The sequence below is a fragment of the Protomyctophum bolini genome (genome assembly GCF_963924005.1).
Source record: "Protomyctophum bolini genome assembly, chromosome: 13".
Lineage (NCBI taxonomy): Eukaryota > Metazoa > Chordata > Actinopteri > Myctophiformes > Myctophidae > Protomyctophum > Protomyctophum bolini.
In genome coordinates, this window is record NC_137874.1 from 12165341 (window position 1) to 12188478 (window position 23138).

Consider the following 23138-nt stretch of genomic DNA (forward strand, 5'->3'; position numbering starts at 1 on the left):
TAATTGGAGAGACTAGACTCGAGATTCAGTTGGTGACTAAAGTGTCTCAATCTCTCCACCACAGTTTCCACTCCAGACAGACCTGGCAAAGGCCAGTTCGTTTCCAACAAACGAAGAGCAATGTCAACGCACCAAGGTTCAAGTCTAATGATAATTCCCGCAAATTCATCAGGTGAGAACATCTCCCTCTCCACTCTTCTACTTATTACAAATATGTCATTATTGCCTCCGAATGTCTCTTGTGGGGAGTCAAATGGCCTGTGGGCTCGTTTTGGGTGGGTCTGTGTGGATTCTTTGGGTTTGAGTGAGCCGGCCACGCGGTCCAGCCTCATTCTGCATTGGTCTGTTCTTCCCTAACTTTGAAAGTGATCCGCGGGGCTCCTGGGGGCTGGGGTCCATCCTGCAGCCCAGCATTGGTTGGAGCTGACCCAGGGACATGTGGCTCTGTTTAGGAGCATGCTAACTTACCCCCTCCCCCCCCACCACCACTCCCCTCCTCCATGCACCCCTGCCAAGATGAATGGGCCACAGTGTGCTATACAGCTTTCCTTATGCTGCTGACTCACCTGGCTGTGAAACATCCTAACATAAACCTATCGTAGTCCCATAAGGCAGTAGTAAAGGGGACATTTTCAGTTGATAGACGGCATGGCACTAGGACCGGACAAATTCATTGATCTCTCCAATGTATATGTATATAGCCTATATATATATTTTTTTTTAACAAACTATAGATCCAATACTGTAATTACCTCTTTAACCTGGAGATACGTTGTCGAACTGTTCCACAATGAAGTGAAAGAGAATACATGTCAGTATGGAGACTCATCAGTCCCGACTCCCAAGTAGCAAACAGGATATGGGAAATTCCGAGCTTATTTATAGTGCAGATTACCAAATTTACCACCATTTGGAGGATGGTTATTGTAAGCAATGACCTATTTATTCATGCATTGGCTCAGTGACCAGCTTGGTAATTCTACTTGCACCTTTATTACATTGTGTGTGTGTGTGTGTGTGTGTGTGTGTGTGTGTGTGTGTGTGTGTGTGTGTGTGTGTGGACAACACACACTGAGAGCAGCATTTGAACTCATAATATAACACTATGCATGGTACACATAAACTGATTGAGCTAACATCTATTGGGTGACTACGGTATTACCACACCTGGTCTCAGACCTAGGTTTAAATGGCAGGATGTCGTTCGGTCAGAATCTAATTAATTGCTGATTATTACGATCCCTCGTAGCTCTGAATCAGCTAGTCGTATAGTCGACTTCGCGATGACTCGCATCATCTGTAATGCATCAGTCAGAGTGATGCTGATTTCAGCACACACATGAACTTTCACATATTATTCACATGGGCTTATTCACACACACACACACGTAGGCATGACAAATTCAAAGTAGAACACCCAGTCTTTCTCACGAGTCACGAAGCAGTAGCTCTTCTTGAATAGGACAACTTGTCTCTTCCTCGCGTCTATTGAGAAAACCTGCGTGCTTCTGACCCCAGCTGTTTAGGCATTGCTTGCATTGTACCACAGCAGAGGTCACTAGAGCCTGTTCTGCAGAAGGGGCTGGGCCTTGTAGCTTATACTCTGTCCTCACTCCTCAAGACGTATGGCCACCTCATGGGCATTGTTTAAGATGAGTTTAGCGGAGTAGATGTGTGTGTGTGTGTGTGTGTGTGCGTGCACTCTGTGGTACATGCTGTTCTGTCTGCAATGTTAGAAGGGGTGTAACCCTTTCCCTCCTGTGCGGTTAGGCTCTCCTATAACGATGCGGGGTAGCTTTTGACGGGGCATAAATTATGTTGCCGAAAAGGAAGGATACTGTAGGTTGTGAATATAACCCTGGTTCTCTGAAATAACAAAGGGAACACTGCTGAGTTCAGGAAAGAAAATGAAGTAAAAGGACCAGAGCACAAACTCAGAAGAAGTATAGCTCTTCCTTCTGAGTGTGGGTTTTTAAGATATCTACAGACTGATATGTCTGTAGATACAGACTGTACCCACACTGAATAGAGTTCACTGCATTTCATCTTTGTTCATGCTGTAATACAGTGGGAAAGTTCTCATTGCAGTCTGTCTCTGTCTATGAGACTGTATTCTGAATCTGTTTTTATCCACATAGGCATTTGTTGGAACCCAGCATTAAGGTTGAAGTGCCTCGCTCAGGGGCACATCAACAGTGATCATGGAGATGAGCAAGAATGTATAGTGTATACTAGTTATTCAGTTCAATTCTATTCAAAAACATGTTGTTTATCCCCGAGGGGTAGTTCATGACGGAGGGATATTAGTAAAAAGAACATTCAAACCAGACATATAAGGACAAATACACGATAGGCAAACAGTGACCACGTGACGGAGACAGTAGTGTCACTGTTGTAGACTGTACTGTCTCAAAAAATAACAAACAAAACAAACAGCAGTGACCATGTAGCAGACTTTCTCCTCCAAATTTCTCGCTATATCTTATGGGATGTGAAACAGCAGTGACTATTAGCTCACTTCTCTGAATAAAAACCAAACATTTCATCCTTAAAATGGATTCGTAAAATCTAGTCGGGGAAAGGTTAGGTCAATCTGGAGCCGATGACTCCAGTCCAGTCGCTCATCTGTTTCAGGTCAAGAAACTGACTTAGGAGGTTGGTTTGCTGTGATAATCTATATGTATGTTTATTGGCCCGTGTGTGCACATGTTTGAGTGATTGTGCCTTGCGCCGCAGTCTCCAGGCTCAAGCATTGGCGCTCACTCAGAGATGTTGGCAGGATAAGAGTAGACACCATCCTATTATTCACGGAAAGTAATCCCCAGCGCGTCCACTCATGCCCTGCTTTATCTCCGAGGAACATGAGAGAGGTCAGAGGTTGACTAATGACGCTCATTTCCTGTTCTGAGTTATATAAATCCAGAGAAATGTTTAATTCCACACAGCAGAATCCAGAATAATAAAGGAACAATAATTTAATATCTTGAGATTCGGTACCACTCTGCAGCTGTTCTAAATCCATGTCCAAACATGGAAGAGAAGATATGGTCGACAAAACACAAACAGGATAAATACTCAGGACAATGGAATGGTACGTACTACATCTGTTGTTTATGTGAAAAGAAGGGGAGTACTTGTTTGACTCGCTTTGAGGCGTCTCCAGGAACATGACGTTCTGAAAAAAATCCCCGTTTTGATTTGGTTTGTTGTTAAGCGGTGTGTTTTATGGGCAGTGCTGGTGGTCTGGGTGTAACGCTGTCAAGATAAACACTGCTTCTAACCAGACTGCCCTTTGCATTGTCCAGTCACATACACGTACGCGTGTGCATGCACACAACCACACACGCCAAACTTTATTTTTTCTTCCTTATTGTCCTTTTCCCCTCTCTGCCTCTCTCACTCTTTCAGTGTCAGTGGCCCATGCACCACCACTCCCAACAAGTGCACACTTAATGATGTCATCATGGTCAGTCCTTGTATGATCTGATGCACCCTAAATAGCTTGCTATGTGCTGAATGATGACAGCTCTCTGGCTTGTATAATTTGGGGCTGGGTTGGAAAATGTGAGGGAAAAGGGGTTTCAGTGTAAATCATCCTAAAATGTCCTAGGCCTTGCAGGACCAGGTTTTGGAAAGCCTCCCAAATGTTCTGCTTAGTTTTAGTATAATAATCGTTTTATACCGCACTTCATACAAAACATGCAGCTCAAACACAAAAAATGACTTCTAAATTAAGCACATAATTAATATCAATTAATTAAAAAAACACACACGTGTGAAGAGGGGGCCAATAAAAAGTTAGAGATATAGATAGATTAGTATAACACTTGCTATGCATCCCATGTGTATACATCCCATTGATTCTCAACCATTGACTAATAATTTCCTAATAATATTGAATCAACCAGACAATCCGGTGCACTTCCCCCTCTTGAGATTCTAACACCCCTTTTCTGTTTAATTTCAAAAAGTTGTCAGTAAATGACTACAAGGGCGGTCATCATACTGTAGGTCACCAGGTCATTCATTTCACTGTTTCTCAACTAGTGGAAAGACAATTTAAAAAAAAATCAACAAATCTTACATGAATGGTCAGGGACCACATGCAATACTTCCACCAGTGGTCCACTCCACGGACCACCTGTTGAAATGAAAACCCCTGCTCTAGGTGAATATCAATGATCCTTAGTAACAGAATACATTATTTTAACATAGTAACACATTGTCTGGTTAACTAAATGTTGAGGACGTCCGGGTGGTGCTACAGGAGTTAGAATCCTCCACCTTGCCTCTGGCTTGACGGAGCGTTTCAATGAACACAGAAGGTGGCATATCCGCTTCCTGTTCCGGTAACCTTTCCCAGAACACCGGAAACGCCCATGACACCTTCACAATTCACACGTGTTTCCAGTTCAAATCGGCCGCTGAGCCAATTAAACAAAGTGAAACTGAACAGGAAACGGGTATGTATGCCATCTTCTGCAAACCTGGGACTACAGTTACAGTATGAACAGAGCATATATTATATAGGCAAAGACAATGGGGAAACCAAGACACGCCATCTTGATTTGTCTGTGTCACATGGATTTGATCTACAAGCTCAAAACGTGTTGCCATGCGATGCGTTTTTAATCCTGAAAAGTCCTGCATGTTGGAACTATGGCAGAATAACGTCACTGATCTTCCTCTCTCTTTCACACTGTCAAATCCTTAGTGTTAATTTAACTCTGTTTTCTTTTCTTTTACATTTGCACACTCACAGTTACAATGGGTAAATTAACACCAAGTATTTTACTGTGTGGCTTTTTTTCCTGAGTGTTATGAAATGTTCTGAGTGCTTCCAGACCCCCGAGACAGCAGAGTCTAGTAGGGTTTCTTGGCACTGTAACTCCTTTTGCGCTGCAATTTAACTCGGTGTAAAAATGGACCTGTAAGGAGCCAGTTAATTCCATCCCATACACCTACGTAGCAAACTCCCTCTGGGAGTGGAGAAATGGACCCGGGGGGCCGATTCTGAGCCCTTAGGTGTGTATGGGATAGAATTACTTGAATCTTTTTATTTTTTCAGCACCTCCCCTGTGCAGTGTAACCTCACTTTGCTATTTTCTGTCTCAATATTTTTTATTTTTTATTAAACAAAAAGAAGTAAAGTTTAAGCGTTCTCTGTCCTGACTGTTACCTTGCCCAGGCCCCTTAGTCTGTAAAATAGCTCCTTGATCTCATCAATCCTGTGTGTAAATGAAGGTTAAATTAAAGAATGATGACTCAACATGTGCACGCACAACTTAGAAGAAAGTGAGGTCTGGTTCCAATTAGCAACCGCAAATATTTCCCGTGCTCTGATCTGATGTTATCTTTGTCCATCTCATAAACAAGAAAGTGCAGGAATTCCACAAAAGAAGTGCAAGAATTCTATTTGAAATGAAATTATGTGTCTAGACTGGGCGGTATATTACCTAACGAAAATATTTGAATTAAGTTGTTTCTTCAGATTATGCGTTTGTTTAGTTTGCCCATTATGTTTATGTTAAATTTGTACTTCAAAACCTCAAACTGTAATGGAAGACGGTAGAGCCGGAGTCCTTCCACCCCTCCACAGGGGAGAGAAGGTCCACTATTGTCTAGTTTATTTTCGGGAGGTAATGCCATGAAAGGAAAAATAAATCAACCTTCCCGTAGTGATCCCCCAGTGTGGTCCGCTAGCACTTCCTAAGGTATTTCCTGTGACCAATATACTCGTCACATACCGACATTTATATTGACATGCACTATAGGCCTACAGGCTCAAGCGAACTGTAAATGGATTTGTGACTGGCATTAGTGTGCTTATTATTTTAGCAATAGTATCACTACAAATATTGATACTTGAGATGTTTTCCTTTAACAGATGCTCTTATTTTACCAGATTGATTTACAAAGTGCAAGGCGAAAACAGTATGTTGTAAAGTAATTACAATGCAAAGAAAGAAAAGTGTAATTATGATATGAATTAATTTGCTCATAATGGTGACAGGAAAAAGGTGCCCTCCTGGAAAGATTTCAGTCCTAGTTAGAAGGTCTGTGCATACAGTTCCATCCCATATCCATGACATATTCTTTACTTTTACAAGACAAGCCCACATGGGGTTTTGTCCAATTAGCAGACAGCTGGAATCAATTCAAACCAGCCCTCAAATCCAACAAGACAGAGTGAGACAGATAGCTACTTGCTTTTCTCTTCACCTCCCACTGAAGTACTGAACAAGGTATTTTGTTTCACAAAGATATGTGTACTGTATTAAACCAACACTTATCTCCTATCCCCATGTTGCATCAGCTAACAAAAGTATTAGTTTATAATTAGGTTTTAGTTCATGTGCACTAAAAACACTTGCTCCTCAGAGCACAGCTGGTCTACACCAGGTCAGGAACGTTTGTTGTGGGCGTGCATTGTTTTGTATTAAGTGATCATAGAAGTAGCAGTTAATGGCCAATAGACAATGTCTTACAGCATAGAATATAAGAAATCTGACAGATCCATCTATCCGACTATAAAGATCATGTGAACAGTATTTCTACTATTATTTCTACTATTGTCATTTTGACCTCATCCCTATTCATAGTAAAACAGGCCTGAGTTGGACAGCTTTTTGTCTGTCTTCTAATCTACACAATCTCTTCACCAAAAATAGTCGATCTACAAGCTCACAATACGCTGATGCGTTTGAGCTTGTAAAACTGCTATTTCTGACACATTCAAGAGTTCAAACTGTGGTTATATAAAGAAAATAATAAAATATAGAGTACTTCTTCCACAATGCTGAAAAGCAAGCAATAGACAATGTATAGAAATTGTAGTTAATTGTGCTTCTCAAGGCTGCTATCTTACAATGGTCAAATACATACAGACTTAAACAGGTAAACAATCAGATGTACAATCAATCACCTCCATGAGCTCATGATGATAGATGTTAAAATGATATTTGCGCAACATTGAATTTGGATTTTTGTTTTTACTAGTTCCCATCAGTTTTATTTGACACTGACAGCTGGTGCTAGCCCCTCCTATGCCCAGCTTTGTGTGTTTGTGTGTATCCCATACTGTAGCAATGATTTCATTGGCTGAGCACGGAATTGAGACGATTTCATTGGCTGAGCAATGTACGTTTTGAGGATAAAAAATTTGGACATAAAATTGAGGACGCCACAAGTGATTAGCTGGATCGGACTTGAGGATAAAAACAATATGGGTGTAATTGTTTTAAGGCATTCAAGTTTTGATCCAGTTATAATACCACACTGAGAAACTAATTGACAACTCCATGCTAGTCCATCTACAGTCTACATGTGACATGACACATGATATTGACACTTTTCTTGTCTGCAACCATACATTCATTAACCATTTTCAACCTGGATTCCCTATGTTGGGCATTATATGGGCGAACATGTTCTTTCTTTCTTTTGTAGAATGAAAATAACAGATTTACAAGCTCACAACGTAGCTTAACGTAACGCATAGATCCGCTATTTTTATAAGTGCTTCCACCCCCTACCTTTTTATGAAATGACGCCTCTTAAAGGACAACTTCACCCACTAATGCTCATTATGCTATGGTACCATTTGTGTCTCAAAGGAGGGCTGTGGACAGTTCAGAAACCTGCCTACCAGTGGGGAATCCAAGATAATCATACAGGTAGTACTAATATTGTATTCATTAAAATAAGTACCGTATTGCAGCTTTAAGGGATAAGGCTTTTAGTTTTTTTCACTGTCACCACTCACCAGTCCAGGATGCTTCTAATAGGGGTGCTGACGGATAGTAGAGTTGCTGCAAATAGAGTTGATTACGGCAAACGCTGTCTCTTGCATAACTTGTTTGCATTATCAGATTTCGTAATTAGTTGCAGGCAGGAAAGGAGGATGTGAATTATTTGTTTTCTGTCTTGTTATCCGTATCGTTTTGGATTGCCTGTAACTCCACAATAAATTCCACTTTAACGTGGTTCTGTTAATCAGTCACGAATGCAAGATTTGCATGAGTTGAATGATCAAAATAGTTTGATGTTCTAGTCTGTGTGATCCTGTGAGAACGACATGATGTTTGGTTCATGGAGCTGAGGAACACTAGTCTAAACTACATATTTTATTTGTGACATTCAGGGAGCCAGTGAAGATCTGCTCCTGACAGCTTTTTACATTTTGGTTCCATCACAGAAAACAATATGAACAGATATTTGTTTCAATAATATTGTAATGTAAAATGGGGATCAAAATGTGTAGGTATTAAGGTATTTGCAAATGCTTATATTCACGTATTATGTGTATATATTGTTTATTTGTATTAATGTATAGCTATGCAAATGAACATCACACCAAGGGGAACTGGAGTTCAAAATCAGCTTGCTTAAACATTAACATTAGTTAGAGAATAGAAGAAATTGCATGCTGAAAAAGCAGGTAATTAATACTACAAACAAATGGCATTTACTGTAGGTCTATTTCAGAACTTGTCTGAGAGCTTTTTACAAACCACTTGAGAAAATCTAAGCAACAGACTTTCCACTTGAGCAGAAAAGAAAGTGTTTCCTCTAGGTGGATATAACTAATGGGAGAAAGTTTTTCCTGATTGAGTGTGTCCCTCCCATTCCCTTTCTTGACAGGGGGCATTTAGGGGCATTTTCCCCCTTTGACGTAGAACATGACTACAAAAAAACGACAACTTCCTGCACCACCCTCCGGAGTAAATTGCTAAGTGTTTTGTTATTGTCTAGAAGCGATGGGGAAATGGAGGACTTTAGTCACAGAGGGAAAGAGGCCCTCATTTGTACATAGAGATTATCTTTGATTCTTATGAATATTTGAGTGCCTGTGTAACATTAATCTTGCCTTCCTCATCCTCGTGGACCAATTGACCGACCATAATTGCCAGCTAGAGTTAAACATGAATAGTCCAACTGTATGTTCAGGTACCACACCGTAACTGAATCTCTCTAAATAATGGACTTTGAGTGTTATTTCTTTGAGGGGCGCTATCCCCTCCTGTATACAGCTTTTGTCCACACACTTCTCATATTTGCTGTTGACAATGAAAGGAGAAATTAGGTCAAATGTCTGCCAAATATGACGTAAATGTGTGGCAAAACAAACATTAAATGCCATTGCCAATGAAGGGAAAATTTACATCATAATGTAGACGAGCAAATCGGCTAACCAATCACATATATTCAGTTGTTCATGAGATGATGTATGATGATGTATTAAGAGCGCCCCTCACATGGGTGTGGTTTTTATATATATAGTTTCTTAAATACATTTACCTAGGGTTTGTCCCTATGGTATGCATCCTTGTATGTACATATTGTACAGTACATGACAATCAACATGACTCTCCTGAGGTCTGATGTACAGTAGTAGTATTTTATTTACACAATCTACTGTCCTCCATACCTGAACAGTAACAAAAAACTATACATACTAAACAATCATCAAATAAAAGGGAATGTACAGTACACACAAACTATTAAAGTGCAAATTATGTTTGTAAAAAGACGCCACCTTGTTTATGTGCAAAAAATAGATTATAACGACCCCCTTGGACACTGTGCCACTGAGTCACAAATTGACTCCTAATTTATCTGAGGTGAATCAAAACATGAATATAGGATATCGATCGGTCGTGCTTCATGAGTAATTCAGTTTCACCATCTGTTAGTGTTTTGTTTGTGTGCACGCGCGATGCATGCGCGCATGTGTGTATGTGTTGTTCAAGTGTGTTTCGATGCAGCAAACGTTCTCATATTGGGACTCTGGCCTCAGTCATTTTGAGGACAGTTTCTAGGCGTTGAAGGTATTGTTGCGCTTCGGTCTCCTTTGGTGACATACCTTAGACAGCAGCACCAGAACAGCAATCACTACTAGCGCTACCACCACAATGACAATAACACTCACACTTCTACTGTCCAGCGTGTGACACATTTCCTGTGTCACTAGCTCTATGTTCACTGGCTCGGAGTCCTCCAGGTGGATGCACGTCACCGTGTCGATGTCTGGAACGACGACAGCCGAGCGCTGGACCATGTGGAGGAAACGGAGGTTGCTGCAGCAGCTGAGTGGGTTGGAGCCCATGTAGAGGGTCTTGAGCGACCGCTCCAGGGCGAGGACCGTGTCGTACTCCAGGGTGACGAGGTTATTGTTCTGGAGGTTTAGCGACTCAATCGAAGAGTCCTTGTTCCACGTGGGAAGAGTGGTCAGCCTGTTGGTGGACAGGTCGACAAATTTCAGACTGCTCAAGGAGGACAGGTCTATGTTTAGTCTGGAAATGTTGTTTTCCCTCAGGAATAGGTGAGCCAGGGAATTCTCGAGGCCAGAGAGAGAATGTTGATGGATCTCCAGGCCCGGGTTTAAGGACAGATCCAGTAACCTCAGAGGTGTGTTCTGAAATGCGTACTCTGGAATAACCTTCAGATTGTTTCCAGAAAGGTATAGGGTATGCAATGTGGTAATGGAGGAAAATGATAAACAACCAGATGGACTGTGGCCTTCCAGAGGTGGGAGGCAGATGTTCAGATTATTCTGCTGTAGGTGCAGGGACTTGATACTGGGGAGTCTCTGAAATGTCAGTGGGTCCATGGTGTGGAGGGCATTTCCTTGTAAATAGATCTCTTCAAGGGATCTGAGTGTGTTTTCTGCAAAGGACAGGTTCTGTAGAGCATTGTGGCTGAGATCTAGGATTTTCAGTGTGTGCAGGGGGCTCTCGTGACAAACAAAAAGTGACCCAAGGCAGTTATTACTTACATTCAGGACCTCAAGGGATACCATGCTGCAGAAAAAAGACTGTGGTATGCTACTGATTTGGTTGTAGCTCATGTCAAGGTACTTCAGTTGGGAGAAGTCCTGGTATCTTGTGCTCACGCCAGATGGATTGTGAGATAAAAATGTGTCCCCAAAGTTCTCCAATTCCTCTGTTCCCGTTCGGTCGACACTTTGCAGCTGGTTCCGTGACACATTCAGGTACACAACTTTGTTCCTTCTTGGAATTAGAGGGAAATACGGCATTTTGTTTTGACTAAGATCAAGGTAGAGGAGCTCATAGGTTACATCAGAGTCTTCCGTTTGAAAGACCTCCATGCTGTTCTTACTAAGATTAAGCACCTTTAACTGAGCGAGATTAAAATCGGTGATGCAAGTGATGGAGTTCTTTGACAGATCAAGTTCAGTTAGATATGCCAACGCGTCGAACGCGCCGTCCTCAATTTCCAATATGACATTGTTATGGAGGTTGACGTTCCTCAAGGCCAAGGATCCACAAAAGCTTTGCTTGGCTACTTTGGTGATGCTATTTCCATTCAGAGAAAGGTTCACCAGTGAGGGAGACTGGCTTATGAAATAGTCTGTCATCCCTGTATACAGCCCGTTGTTTGACAGATCAAGTGTCTCCACAGCTGTGAGGGGCCCAATGTTGGTTTTCGATAGAGCAAAAACAGCTAGGTGATTCCTGGACAAGTCCAGGACTTTTAGGTTCACCATGTCTTTGAACAATCCAGGCTGTATGAAGTGGATCTTGTTAGAATGGAGATTCAGACGATGGATGCCGGTGTGGAATGCTAGGGATTCTTCTGTTAGGTTTTGCAGCATGTTACGTGATAGATCCAGCGTTTGTATACTATGAGGAAGATTGGACGGCGCAGTTCTGAGGTTAAGGTCATTGCAAAACGCATCCATCTGGACCTGTGAGCAAAGAAAGACAAACACAAGTCTGATTATCTCGGCACACTCCCAAATGACTTGACTAAGATATATTACAGGCCAAATGGTTAAAGCCTATGTGGAGAGTATCTACACTAGTATGTTCTTGGCAGCCAGCCTGAATAATATGAGGCTTGTTGTGGGGCCTTCTACACATAAAACAAGCTGTTTTAGCCAGAGTTAGGGTCATCGTTCAGTTTGGGATCTATTAACATATTTTTTTACATTATTCAATTCAGTTATTCAATTCAAACAAATAAATCATTTAAAATAAAATGCTGAATTGAAAATGAATTGATCCCAACCCTGTTTGTGACATCACTGCTCTATTTAACCATAAGAGTTTTACAGTGTTGTTTTACTTTTCCATAACTGTTTCAAACGCAACTTATTAGTGTTGCTTATAATTGAAACCATATGGACAGAGAACCTTTCTCTTTAAACGGCTCATAAAACGGACTGACTCTCTCTCTCTCTCTCTGACTCTCTCTCTCTCTCTCTCTCTCTCTCTCTCTCTCTCTCTCTCTCTCTCTCTCTCTCTCTCCCCCCCCCTAGTCAAGTACACTTGGGTTCTTGGCATACTTGTGGTATCTGAAGTCAGTGGCATTCCACAGTATCTGGGCCATGAACAACCTTATATGAGGTTCTCAATGTAAACAAGCATTCCTCATGGTGTTGAACTAATTATATTGGTTACTACTATATTGTTTGTTTGTTAGTTAGTTAGTATAGTTGGTTGATGTATGTATTTCGGTCGATTTAACAGAACAGTTAGGCTACATACAGTTAGTCTACAATGGACTGAAAAGGTGTAGGCTGAAGCCAAGGCTTATTTTGTCTACCCCCTACATTTATTTTTGTGTCTATTTTTTCTGGAAAAATACATATTATTAGGTTATACTGAGAAAAACGTAATTTAACTGGTTCCATTTTAAATCCCTTTCAGATCTGTGTTAGAGGAACTCTCCACAGGTCCTTTGAAATATATATACCTGAAATATTACTAAGAAAATACTTAATAGGACATTGAATGTCAACAGGACATTGATGAACTATTTACTGTTTTAACTAATTTCTGTTCACCATTACAGTTACAGAATGTATCTCTGTACATACAAGCTACTACTCTGTGAACTATCACACACAATATTACATGAGACACTTTGCAAGTGAAGTTCAACTTTACTTACAACTTGGCAGGGAGAGAGCTGGCGTGCATTGCGATGTAAGGATGCTGTCACATAGCTGACAAGAACCGGGAGCAGCAGTTGGAAAGCTGCCATGGTGCTGGAGGCCAGAAGAGTCTAAAATGAAATTATGTAGAACTCATGAATGCAGGAAGTGTGCTGAAGGTGATATGAAAGGCTCAGAAGGGAAGGAAGAGGGGAGTAGTCCTACCTATAGTGTGACACGGTGACTTATGACAATGCTGTTTATGCCCTGAAATACAATAGGGGGCTTTTTTGGGGGGTCATTGTTTGCTGTGGCATTGCCCTCCGTCATGCTACATGTATCATACTTCAGGCAGTGCCAAGGAAGATTGTCTAACCTTACAAAAGTTCAAGCTCAAAAAGTCAAGACCTTTGAGATTCATCTTGTGTGGTATATGATCTACCACACTGTTACCTGTTATTATGTAGGAACATTTTCCTCAAGTTCCTCCTAAAATATTGAAAGATTTACCCGGAAGCACAAAGGGCAAGCAGAGTCATTGAACGGGGGATTTCATAGATAACGGTATGCGTCTCATTGGTACTATACAGTATCACAATGGATACTGGATAAAGTCCATGTGTCTTTAAACTCGTGAAATTGTACTGACGGCTCATCTGGTCTCCTGTCTTAAGCAAGACCTTCAGTAATTACTGTGACAGGTAAGCATGTTGTCATGTTTGGTGGAAGTTCAGTGGCACAGCTGGAGAAATCACTAGCCATTACCATAATGAGGAGTCGGACTATAGCATTTACCTGTATGACAAATCAAAGGTTAGAATTACACTTTTGTGCTGCTGTCAGATTAGATACGAGAAGACGGAGATAGTAAGTGGCCCTGCAATGATCATTTCTGTACAGTATAGTATAGGTACGGAAAGGTTGGTAGAAGATGAGAAACACCTGTGAATGTGTGGTGCAATAATCATAAAATACCTGAAAAGCAGCTTCACAGCTCTACTACAAGCCAAGGCTAAACCACAAGCACACTTTTCATACTCCGACAAAGTTTGTATTTATAAACCTCACCTAACCAAAGTGTCACCCATGTCAAGAGGTAATTTAACATTTAACATAAATAAGGAGAAGGTGAACATAATATTCCTAGTTTTATTCAAGTGTGAGATACATGATAGTTCTCTCCGTCCTGAGTGAGTGCCCAACGTTTTAGATCTGGTTAGTAATGATTAACAGCTACTATTTCATGACCGAGAAACCACCATTATTTCAACACAAATCCCACTTTGTGTCTTTACATTCCACTTAACATCCCCCCCACCCCCACACACGCACAAAAGAGCAAGCAAAAAAAATAATCTTAAAGCTCCATTTAAGTAGAAGACCCATACAGTATATTTACCTCACTTTCAGTTGATTACTTCTATGTGGAGAGCCTTCTTCTGACCATGTTGATTTCTCATCCTCGCAAGCTCAGAGAGCAACCCACTCAAACGCACACACAAGCAAACAAGCGACCAAAAATACTCACGGCTCCCTCTCCTCACAGCTGACTCTTCCCTCCACATTGTGCAGTTGTTGCCCCTGAACCCAGCTATCACATCCTGTGAGAGTATCCTGCATCATTCCTAAAGCCCCCCCCCCCTCCTCCCCACCACCTCCACTTCTAAGGGAAATGCCTTATATGGGATTTGGAAGTCTGGGTCCTGCTGAAATGTAGTTTTCTCCCTGCTGTTCCCTTGTGAGAAACTGTCCCATCTGTCTCTGAGAACTGCAGGATTATTCTGCTCAACAAGATGGATAGCGGTTTTATCGTGGATCATCTTGTGTGCATATGAATTTCTTTCTTCCTCTCCCCCCATTATATCCACATATAGTACAAACAGATTGGTTAACCTACTCATGCTTGCTGCTTAATAGTTAGGATGGGTAAATGCAGGTAGACAAAATAATGTGCAAATATAGAGTTACAAACTTTTGTAGTGATAATTATTTATTATTATCATCATTATTATTGTTGGTTGTGTAAGAAAAATGTATTGGGGGAAAAAAATAAAATAATAATCCATATTTTGAGGATGGGGCATGAGTATTATTTGTCAGTATCACATGGACATTGACTTGACTGGAAGGATGCCGCTGTGTACATGGGTTTAGTTAATGGGGGGGACATTCCAAGTGCCATCACATTTTGGTTGGAGGCAAGCTCACTGGTCTGGATACCCAAAACACGATACACTCCTTGGGGGTTGTCTACTGTATTTCCCAGGAGTGCTAGAAAGTTTTTGTTTATCCATCAGGCTCCGTGACACCGATGTTGAATTCATCAGCTTTTTTTTGAGAGTGTGTGTGTGTGTGTGTGTGTGTGTGTGTGTGTGTGTGTGTGTGTGTGTGTGTGTGTGTGTGTGTGTGTGTGTGTGTGTGTGTGTGTGTGTGTGTGTGTGTGTGTGTGTGTGTGTGCGCGTGTGCGTGTGCGTGTGTGTGTGCGAGCACATACATCAGTAGTCCAGTGAGAGTGACACAGATTCCCTTTTGTCCTTGTAGATATCCATTTCTTTAGGGGGAATGGTGCCCCCTTGTGCTGTAACTGTACCCAAGCACAGATGGCAGCATGTAGGCCTACTGCAGTGTTTCAAGCCTTTTTGCTGCTACTAACTTGGGAACAACAATAATGTCTGTATTTTTAGAATAGTAGATAAAATAATTCTAAAACACAGCGATTCATTTGTAAATAATTGGTTGTATAAAAGCATTTCTTTATTTTTTGTTTAATTCAGGGAACGTATGTCTTTGGATATCTGGATAAAATGATAAATATTTTGTTTTTTTGTTTCATAAAGCGGTGTTGAACATAGCTTTGATTGTCCTTCAAGATAATTGTCTCCAACAGGCCGAAGGCCGAAATGTAAAATTTACATTTCAACGAAAGGACCTGTAAATGACAACACAAAAACTAAGGCACTGGTGTCGTACTTCTGGTTTACCGGAACGGGGTGCAACTCCCTGCAGTGCCCTGCTCAATTTGTTGTATTTACATGGTTCATTGGTCCATGACATTGCAATTTCCGCAATTTCCAATTTCCGATTTCCGATTTCCGCAATTTCCGCAATTTGCAATTTCCGCAATTTTGCAATTTCCGCAACACTCCGCAATTCCTCCGCAATTTTTCCGCAATTTTTCAAAAAAAATCAAAAACCGATTGGCTATAACCCATGTTTTTTTTTTTTTTTTTTAACAACGCAATTTGCTAATGTTTCTCATCCTCCGCAACACTCCGTAATTAGTGTGGGGCAACCAGACTCTTGTATCTGTAACACTTTATTATTATTATTCACTCCACTACTGGAGTAAGACAAAGTTTGGCGCCCTACAACAACAAGAAGTTTTGACTGTACTTGAGCCATATGTCAAATTGACCGGAAAAATCGGGAATCGAGTGCTTGTACTGTGCGAAGAGAAATGTTGTATATTTTATTTGATATGAATTTATTAGTGAATTAAATTTCCCCATTGACATGAATGGGGAAATGCAAAAAAACACATTCAAGTATTTTTCCCTCTGACACTGTAAGCACTATAGTTACAAAACTTTCAGGGATATTTCCTAATTATCACTAAAATTAATTAAAAATATATTTTTTTAGGTCGGCCTCATGGTGGCGCTATAACATCCCACTTTACCTTTTGGCTCATAACTCTTGAACCGTAGGTCGGAAAATCAAAATTATTATTATATTATATATAGGCCACGCCCTTTTCCGCCATGATGGATTTTCCGCCATTTTGAATTTTGTCCAAAACACACTTTTTGCTTTCCCCACTACAGATTTTGTCCAAATGTCACAGAAATCGGCACACGTGACCTCTGGACCCATACGATTAAAAAACCAACTTCTGAATTTCGGTAGTGCGTATCGTTCGGCCGTAACTGTCGTCCGAAGTTAGTAGGAGGGGCCTATATCACGAAAAACGCCATAAATCACGAACGGAATGTCCAATCCATCCGAAATTTGAATCGCATGTCCGGGGTGGTTCGTTCGACCGAGTTCCGAAAGCATTCCATTTTCATTCGACCGAGTCCCGAAAGCATTCCATTTTCATCCACAGGGGGCGCCGCAAACGCGATAAATGTAACCGTCTGTCGGGAAAACATGAATTTCGGGGGTCAAATCCCCTCCGAATGACTTACACGCGATCTGAGGCGTGACTAGCTCAGTGTGATGAGTGGCTGTACTTGTCATCCACAGGTCCACGGTTCAAATCCCACATTATTCATGTGTCTCTGTGATGCTTTGCTTTGCACACTGACTTTCAGAAGGACAACTTTAAAGAGGGTCCGGCCCATTCCTCTCTGTTATGTCATATGACGAGCATTTAACTTTTAATATCACAATTATTGTAGCTAATCTTTAACTGAATCTGGAAGTATTCCTTTATTAAATGATTCTTCATAGTCTGGAATTGTAACTGATCAATTTTCTTTTGTGACTTTCGCCTTTATTTTATATGGAGGGACAGTCAGTGGTGTAAACTTTATTTATATAGCACATTTCATACATAAAATGCAACTCTGTCACATTCTGTCTCTCCCTCAGTCTCCACACTGGCCTCCCATATCCCATTCCAGCACACCCAGTTCCATTTACACACCTGTCAACTACCTAATCAGCCCAGCAGTGAACACTTCTCCAATCAACCTGCTCACTATAAAACTGGACTCAGTACAAACACTCATTGTCAGTTCATAACCTGTGTCACAGATGTCCTGCCTGTTCATGTGTTGACTTTGATGTCATTCTGATTCATGCCTGATTCCTACCTACATTCCCCTGTGTAAGATATCTCGTAATTCTTTATTAAATACTTTATTATTATACTCTAGTTTGTTGTGACTTTGCTCCTGGGTTCAACTCTGTCTGCATCCTTGACAACTAAAGTACTTCACATATTAAACTTTATTTATATAGCACATGTCATACATAAAATGCAACTCAAAGTACTTCACATGAAAATAAAATAAAAAATAACAAGCAGCGGAATGCCAGAAACAAAAAGTAGGTCAATCTACAATTAGCAAATAAAAATAGCAATACAAAACTAAAACATAAAAAATAGTAAGGAAATTTGTATTGGATAATACATTTTAAATTGATATTATTAGATATTCAACTTTATTGACATTTATAATTAAATTGGTGTCTTTACACTGTAGAATCCATTGTTGTTTGTTTCTGTTGCTTAACTCTGTTGCTTTAACTACATATAAGTGTCTATTTGTTTGTCTCTAAATGTTTTGATGAATTGAACAATGCCCTTTGTTCAATTCATGCCATACTATAGCACGCCGTTTTTCATCATTTTTGAGGATTTGAAGAAAATTCAAAATTTCAAAAAACATGGGTTATAGCCCATCGTTTTTTGAATTTTTGAAAATGGGCTATAGCCCCTACCGTACGGCATACTATAGCACGCCGTTTTTCATCATTTTTGAGGATTTGAAGAAAATTCAAAATTTCAAAAAACATGGGTTATAGCCCATCGTTTTTTGAATTTTTGAAAAAAATGTTATCCTCATTTTTCATCATTTTTGAACATGGGCTATAGCCCCTACCGTACGGCATACTATAGCACGCCGTTTTTCATCATTTTTGAGGATTTGAAGAAAATTCAAAATTTCAAAAAACATGGGTTGTAGCCCATTGTTTTTTGAATTTTTGAAAAAAATGTTATCCTCATTTTTCATCATTTTTGAACATGGGCTATAGCCCCTACCGTACGGCATACTATAGCACGCCGTTTTTCATCATTTTTGAGGATTTGAAGAAAATTCAAAATTTCAAAAAACATGGGTTATAGCCCATCGTTTTTTGAATTTTTGAAAAAAATGTTATCCTCATTTTTCATCATTTTTGAACATGGGCTATAGCCCCTACCGTACGGCATACTATAGCACGCCGTTTTTCATCATTTTTGAGGATTTTAAGAAAATTCAAAATTTCAAAAAACATGGGTTATAGCCCATCGTTTTTTGAATTTTTGAAAAAAATGTTATCCTCATTTTTCATCATTTTTGAACATGGGCTATAGCCCCTACCGTACGGCATACTATAGCACGCCGTTTTTCATAATTTTTGAGGATTTGAAGAAAATTCAAAATTTCAAAAAACATGGGTTATAGCCCATCGTTTTTTGAATTTTTGAAAAAAATGTTATCCTCATTTTTCATCATTTTTGAACATGGGCTATAGCCCCTACCGTACGGCATACTATAGCACGCCGTTTTTCATCATTTTTGAGGATTTGAAGAAAATTCAAAATTTAAAAAAACATGGGTTATAGCCCATCGTTTTTTGAATTTTTGAAAAAAATGTTATCCTCATTTTTCATCATTTTTGAACATGGGCTATAGCCCCTACCGTACGGCATACTATAGAACGCCGTTTTTCATCATTTTTGAGGATTTGAAGAAAATTCAAAATTTCAAAAAACATGGGTTATAGCCCATTGTTTTTTGAATTTTTGAAAAAAATGTTATCCTCATTTTTCATCATTTTTGAACATGGGCTATAGCCCCTACCGTACGGCATACTATAGCACGCCGTTTTTCATCATTTTTGAGGATTTGAAGAAAATTCAAAATTTCAAAAAACATGGGTTATAGCCCATCGTTTTTTGAATTTTTGAAAAAAATGTTATCCTCATTTTTCATCATTTTTGAACATGGGCTATAGCCCCTACCGTACGGCATACTATAGCACGCCGTTTTTCATCATTTTTGAGGATTTGAAGAAAATTCAAAATTTCAAAAAACATGGGTTATAGCCCATCGTTTTTTGAATTTTTGAAAAAAATGTTATCCTCATTTTTCATCATTTTTGAACATGGGCTATAGCCCCTACCGTACGGCATACTATAGCACGCCGTTTTTCATCATTTTTGAGGATTTGAAGAAAATTCAAAATTTCAAAAAACATGGGTTATAGCCCATTGTTTTTTGATTTTTTGAAAAAAATGTTATCCTCATTTTTCATCATTTTTGAACATGGGCTATAGCCCCTACCGTACGGCATACTATAGCACGCCGTTTTTCATCATTTTTGAGGATTTGAAGAAAATTCAAAATTTCAAAAAACATGGGTTATAGCCCATTGTTTTTTGAATTTTTGAAAAAAATGTTATCCTCATTTTTCATCATTTTTGAACATGGGCTATAGCCCCTACCGTACGGCATACTATAGCACGCCGTTTTTCATCATTTTTGAGGATTTGAAGAAAATTCAAAATTTAAAAAAACATGGGTTATAGCCCATCGTTTTTTGAATTTTTGAAAAAAATGTTATCCTCATTTTTCATCATTTTTGAACATGGGCTATAGCCCCTACCGTACGGCATACTATAGCACGCCGTTTTTCATCATTTTTGAGGATTTGAAGAAAATTCAAAATTTCAAAAAACATGGGTTATAGCCCATCGTTTTTTGAATTTTTGAAAAAAATGTTATCCTCATTTTTCATCATTTTTGAACATGGGCTATAGCTCCTACCGTACGGCATACTATAGCACGCCGTTTTTCATCATTTTTGAGCATGGGCTATAGCCCCTACCGTACGGCATACTATAGCACGCCGTTTTTCATCATTTTTGAGGATTTGAAGAAAATTCAAAATTTCAAAAAACATGGGTTATAGCCCATCGTTTTTTGAATTTTTGAAAAAAATGTTATCCTCATTTTTCATCATTTTTGAACATGGGCTATAGCCCCTACCGTACGGCATACTATAGCACGCCGTTTTTCATCATTTTTGAGGATTTGAAGAAAATTCAAAATTTCAAAAAACATGGGTTATAGCCCATTGTTTTTTGAATTTTTGAAAAAAATGTTATCCTCATTTTTCATCATTTTTGAACATGGGCTATAGCCCCTACCGTACGGCATACTATAGCACGCCGTTTTTCATCATTTTTGAGGATTTGAAGAAAATTCAAAATTTCAAAAAACATGGGTTATAGCCCATTGTTTTTTGAATTTTTGAAAAAAATGTTATCCTCATTTTTCATCATTTTTGAACATGGGCTATAGCCCCTACCGTACGGCATACTATAGCACGCCGTTTTTCATCATTTTTGAGGATTTGAAGAAAATTCAAAATTTCAAAAAACATGGGTTATAGCCCATCGTTTTTTGAATTTTTGAAAAAAATGTTATCCTCATTTTTCATCATTTTTGAACATGGGCTATAGCCCCTACCGTACGGCATACTATAGCACGCCGTTTTTCATCATTTTTGAGGATTTGAAGAAAATTCAAAATTTCAAAAAACATGGGTTATAGCCCATCGTTTTTTGAATTTTTGAAAAAAATGTTATCCTCATTTTTCATCATTTTTGAACATGGGCTATAGCTCCTACCGTACGGCATACTATAGCACGCCGTTTTTCATCATTTTTGAGGATTTGAAGAAAATTCAAAATTTCAAAAAACATGGGTTATAGCCCATCGTTTTTTGATTTTTTGAAAAAAATGTTATCCTCATTTTTCATCATTTTTGAACATGGGCTATAGCCCCTACCGTACGGCATACTATAGCACGTCGTTTTTCATAATTTTTGAGGATTTGAAGAAAATTCAAAATTTCAAAAAACATGGGTTATAGCCCATCGTTTTTTGAATTTTTGAAAAAAATGTTATCCTCATTTTTCATCATTTTTGAACATGGGCTATAGCTCCTACCGTACGGCATACTATAGCACGCCGTTTTTCATCATTTTTGAGGATTTGAAGAAAATTCAAAATTTCAAAAAACATGGGTTATAGCCCATCGTTTTTTGATTTTTTGAAAAAAATGTTATCCTCATTTTTCATCATTTTTGAACATGGGCTATAGCCCCTACCGTACGGCATACTATAGCACGCCGTTTTTCATCATTTTTGAGGATTTGAAGAAAATTCAAAATTTCAAAAAACATGGGTTATAGCCCATCGTTTTTTGAATTTTTGAAAAAAATGTTATCCTCATTTTTCATCATTTTTTAACATGGGCTATAGCCCCTACCGTACGGCATACAATAGCACGCCGTTTTTCATCATTTTTGAGGATTTGAAGAAAATTCAAAATTTCAAAAAACATGGGTTATAGCCCATCGTTTTTTGAATTTTTGAAAAAAATGTTATCCTCATTTTTCATCATTTTTGAACATGGGCTATAGCTCCTACCGTACGGCATACTATAGCACGCCGTTTTTCATCATTTTTGAGGATTTGAAGAAAATTCAAAATTTCAAAAAACATGGGTTATAGCCCATCGTTTTTTGAATTTTTGAAAAAAATGTTATCCTCTTTTTCATCATTTTTGAACATGGGCTATAGCCCCTACCGTACGGCATACTATAGCACGCCGTTTTTCATCATTTTTGAGGATTTGAAGAAAATTCAAAATTTCAAAAAACATGGGTTATAGCCCATTGTTTTTTGAATTTTTGAAAAAAATGTTATCCTCATTTTTCATCATTTTTGAACATGGGCTATAGCCCCTACCGTACGGCATACTATAGCACGCCGTTTTTCATCATTTTTGAGGATTTGAAGAAAATTCAAAATTTCAAAAAACATGGGTTATAGCCCATCGTTTTTTGATTTTTTGAAAAAAATGTTATCCTCATTTTTCATCATTTTTGAACATGGGCTATAGCCCCTACCGTACGGCATACTATAGCACGCCGTTTTTCATCATTTTTGAGGATTTGAAGAAAATTCAAAATTTCAAAAAACATGGGTTATAGCCCATCGTTTTTTGAATTTTTGAAAAAAATGTTATCCTCATTTTTCATCATTTTTGAACATGGGCTATAGCCCCTACCGTACGGCATACTATAGAACGCCGTTTTTCATCATTTTTGAGGATTTGAAGAAAATTCAAAATTTTCAAAAAACATGGGTTATAGCCCATTGTTTTTTGAATTTTTGAAAAAAATGTTATCCTCATTTTTCATCATTTTTGAACATGGGCTATAGCCCCTACCGTACGGCATACTATAGAACGCCGTTTTTCATCATTTTTGAGGATTTGAAGAAAATTCAAAATTTTCAAAAAACATGGGTTATAGCCCATTGTTTTTTGAATTTTTGAAAAAAATGTTATCCTCATTTTTCATCATTTTTGAACATGGGCTATAGCCCCTACCGTACGGCATACTATAGCACGCCGTTTTTCATCATTTTTGAGGATTTGAAGAAAATTC

At 39.0% G+C, this 23138-nt stretch overlaps 1 protein-coding gene across 2 annotated transcripts; it reads right to left on the minus strand.

Moving 5' to 3' along the window:
* Positions 1–9379: 9379 nt before the first annotated feature.
* lrrc32 (leucine rich repeat containing 32) lies at positions 9380–14493 on the minus strand. 2 transcript variants are annotated; one of them, XM_080781260.1, is made up of 3 exons: positions 14430–14493; positions 12919–13032; positions 9380–11710 (listed from the first exon to the last, which is right to left on the minus strand). In XM_080781260.1, the coding sequence occupies exons 2-3, from the start codon at positions 13009–13011 to the stop codon at positions 9818–9820; spliced, it is 1986 nt and encodes a 661-aa protein (XP_080637386.1). In that variant the 5' UTR covers positions 13012–13032; positions 14430–14493; the 3' UTR covers positions 9380–9817. The 2 variants fall into 2 exon arrangements, with proteins under 2 accessions (XP_080637386.1, XP_080637385.1); XM_080781259.1 differs by having other exon boundaries at positions 14301–14468.
* Positions 14494–23138: the final 8645 nt, after the last annotated feature.

What these genes read in the sequence shown, in the direction of transcription:
- lrrc32 (XM_080781260.1), bottom strand. Translation starts at nt 13,011, where the DNA reads ATGGCAGCTTTCCAACTGCTGCTCCCGGTTCTTGTCAGCTATGTGACA. An exon ending in AGCTCTCTCCCTGCCAAGTT is followed by an intron (nt 11,711 to 12,918) that starts GTAAGTAAAGTT and finishes CTTTGCTCACAG; the next exon opens with GTCCAGATGGATGCGTTTTG.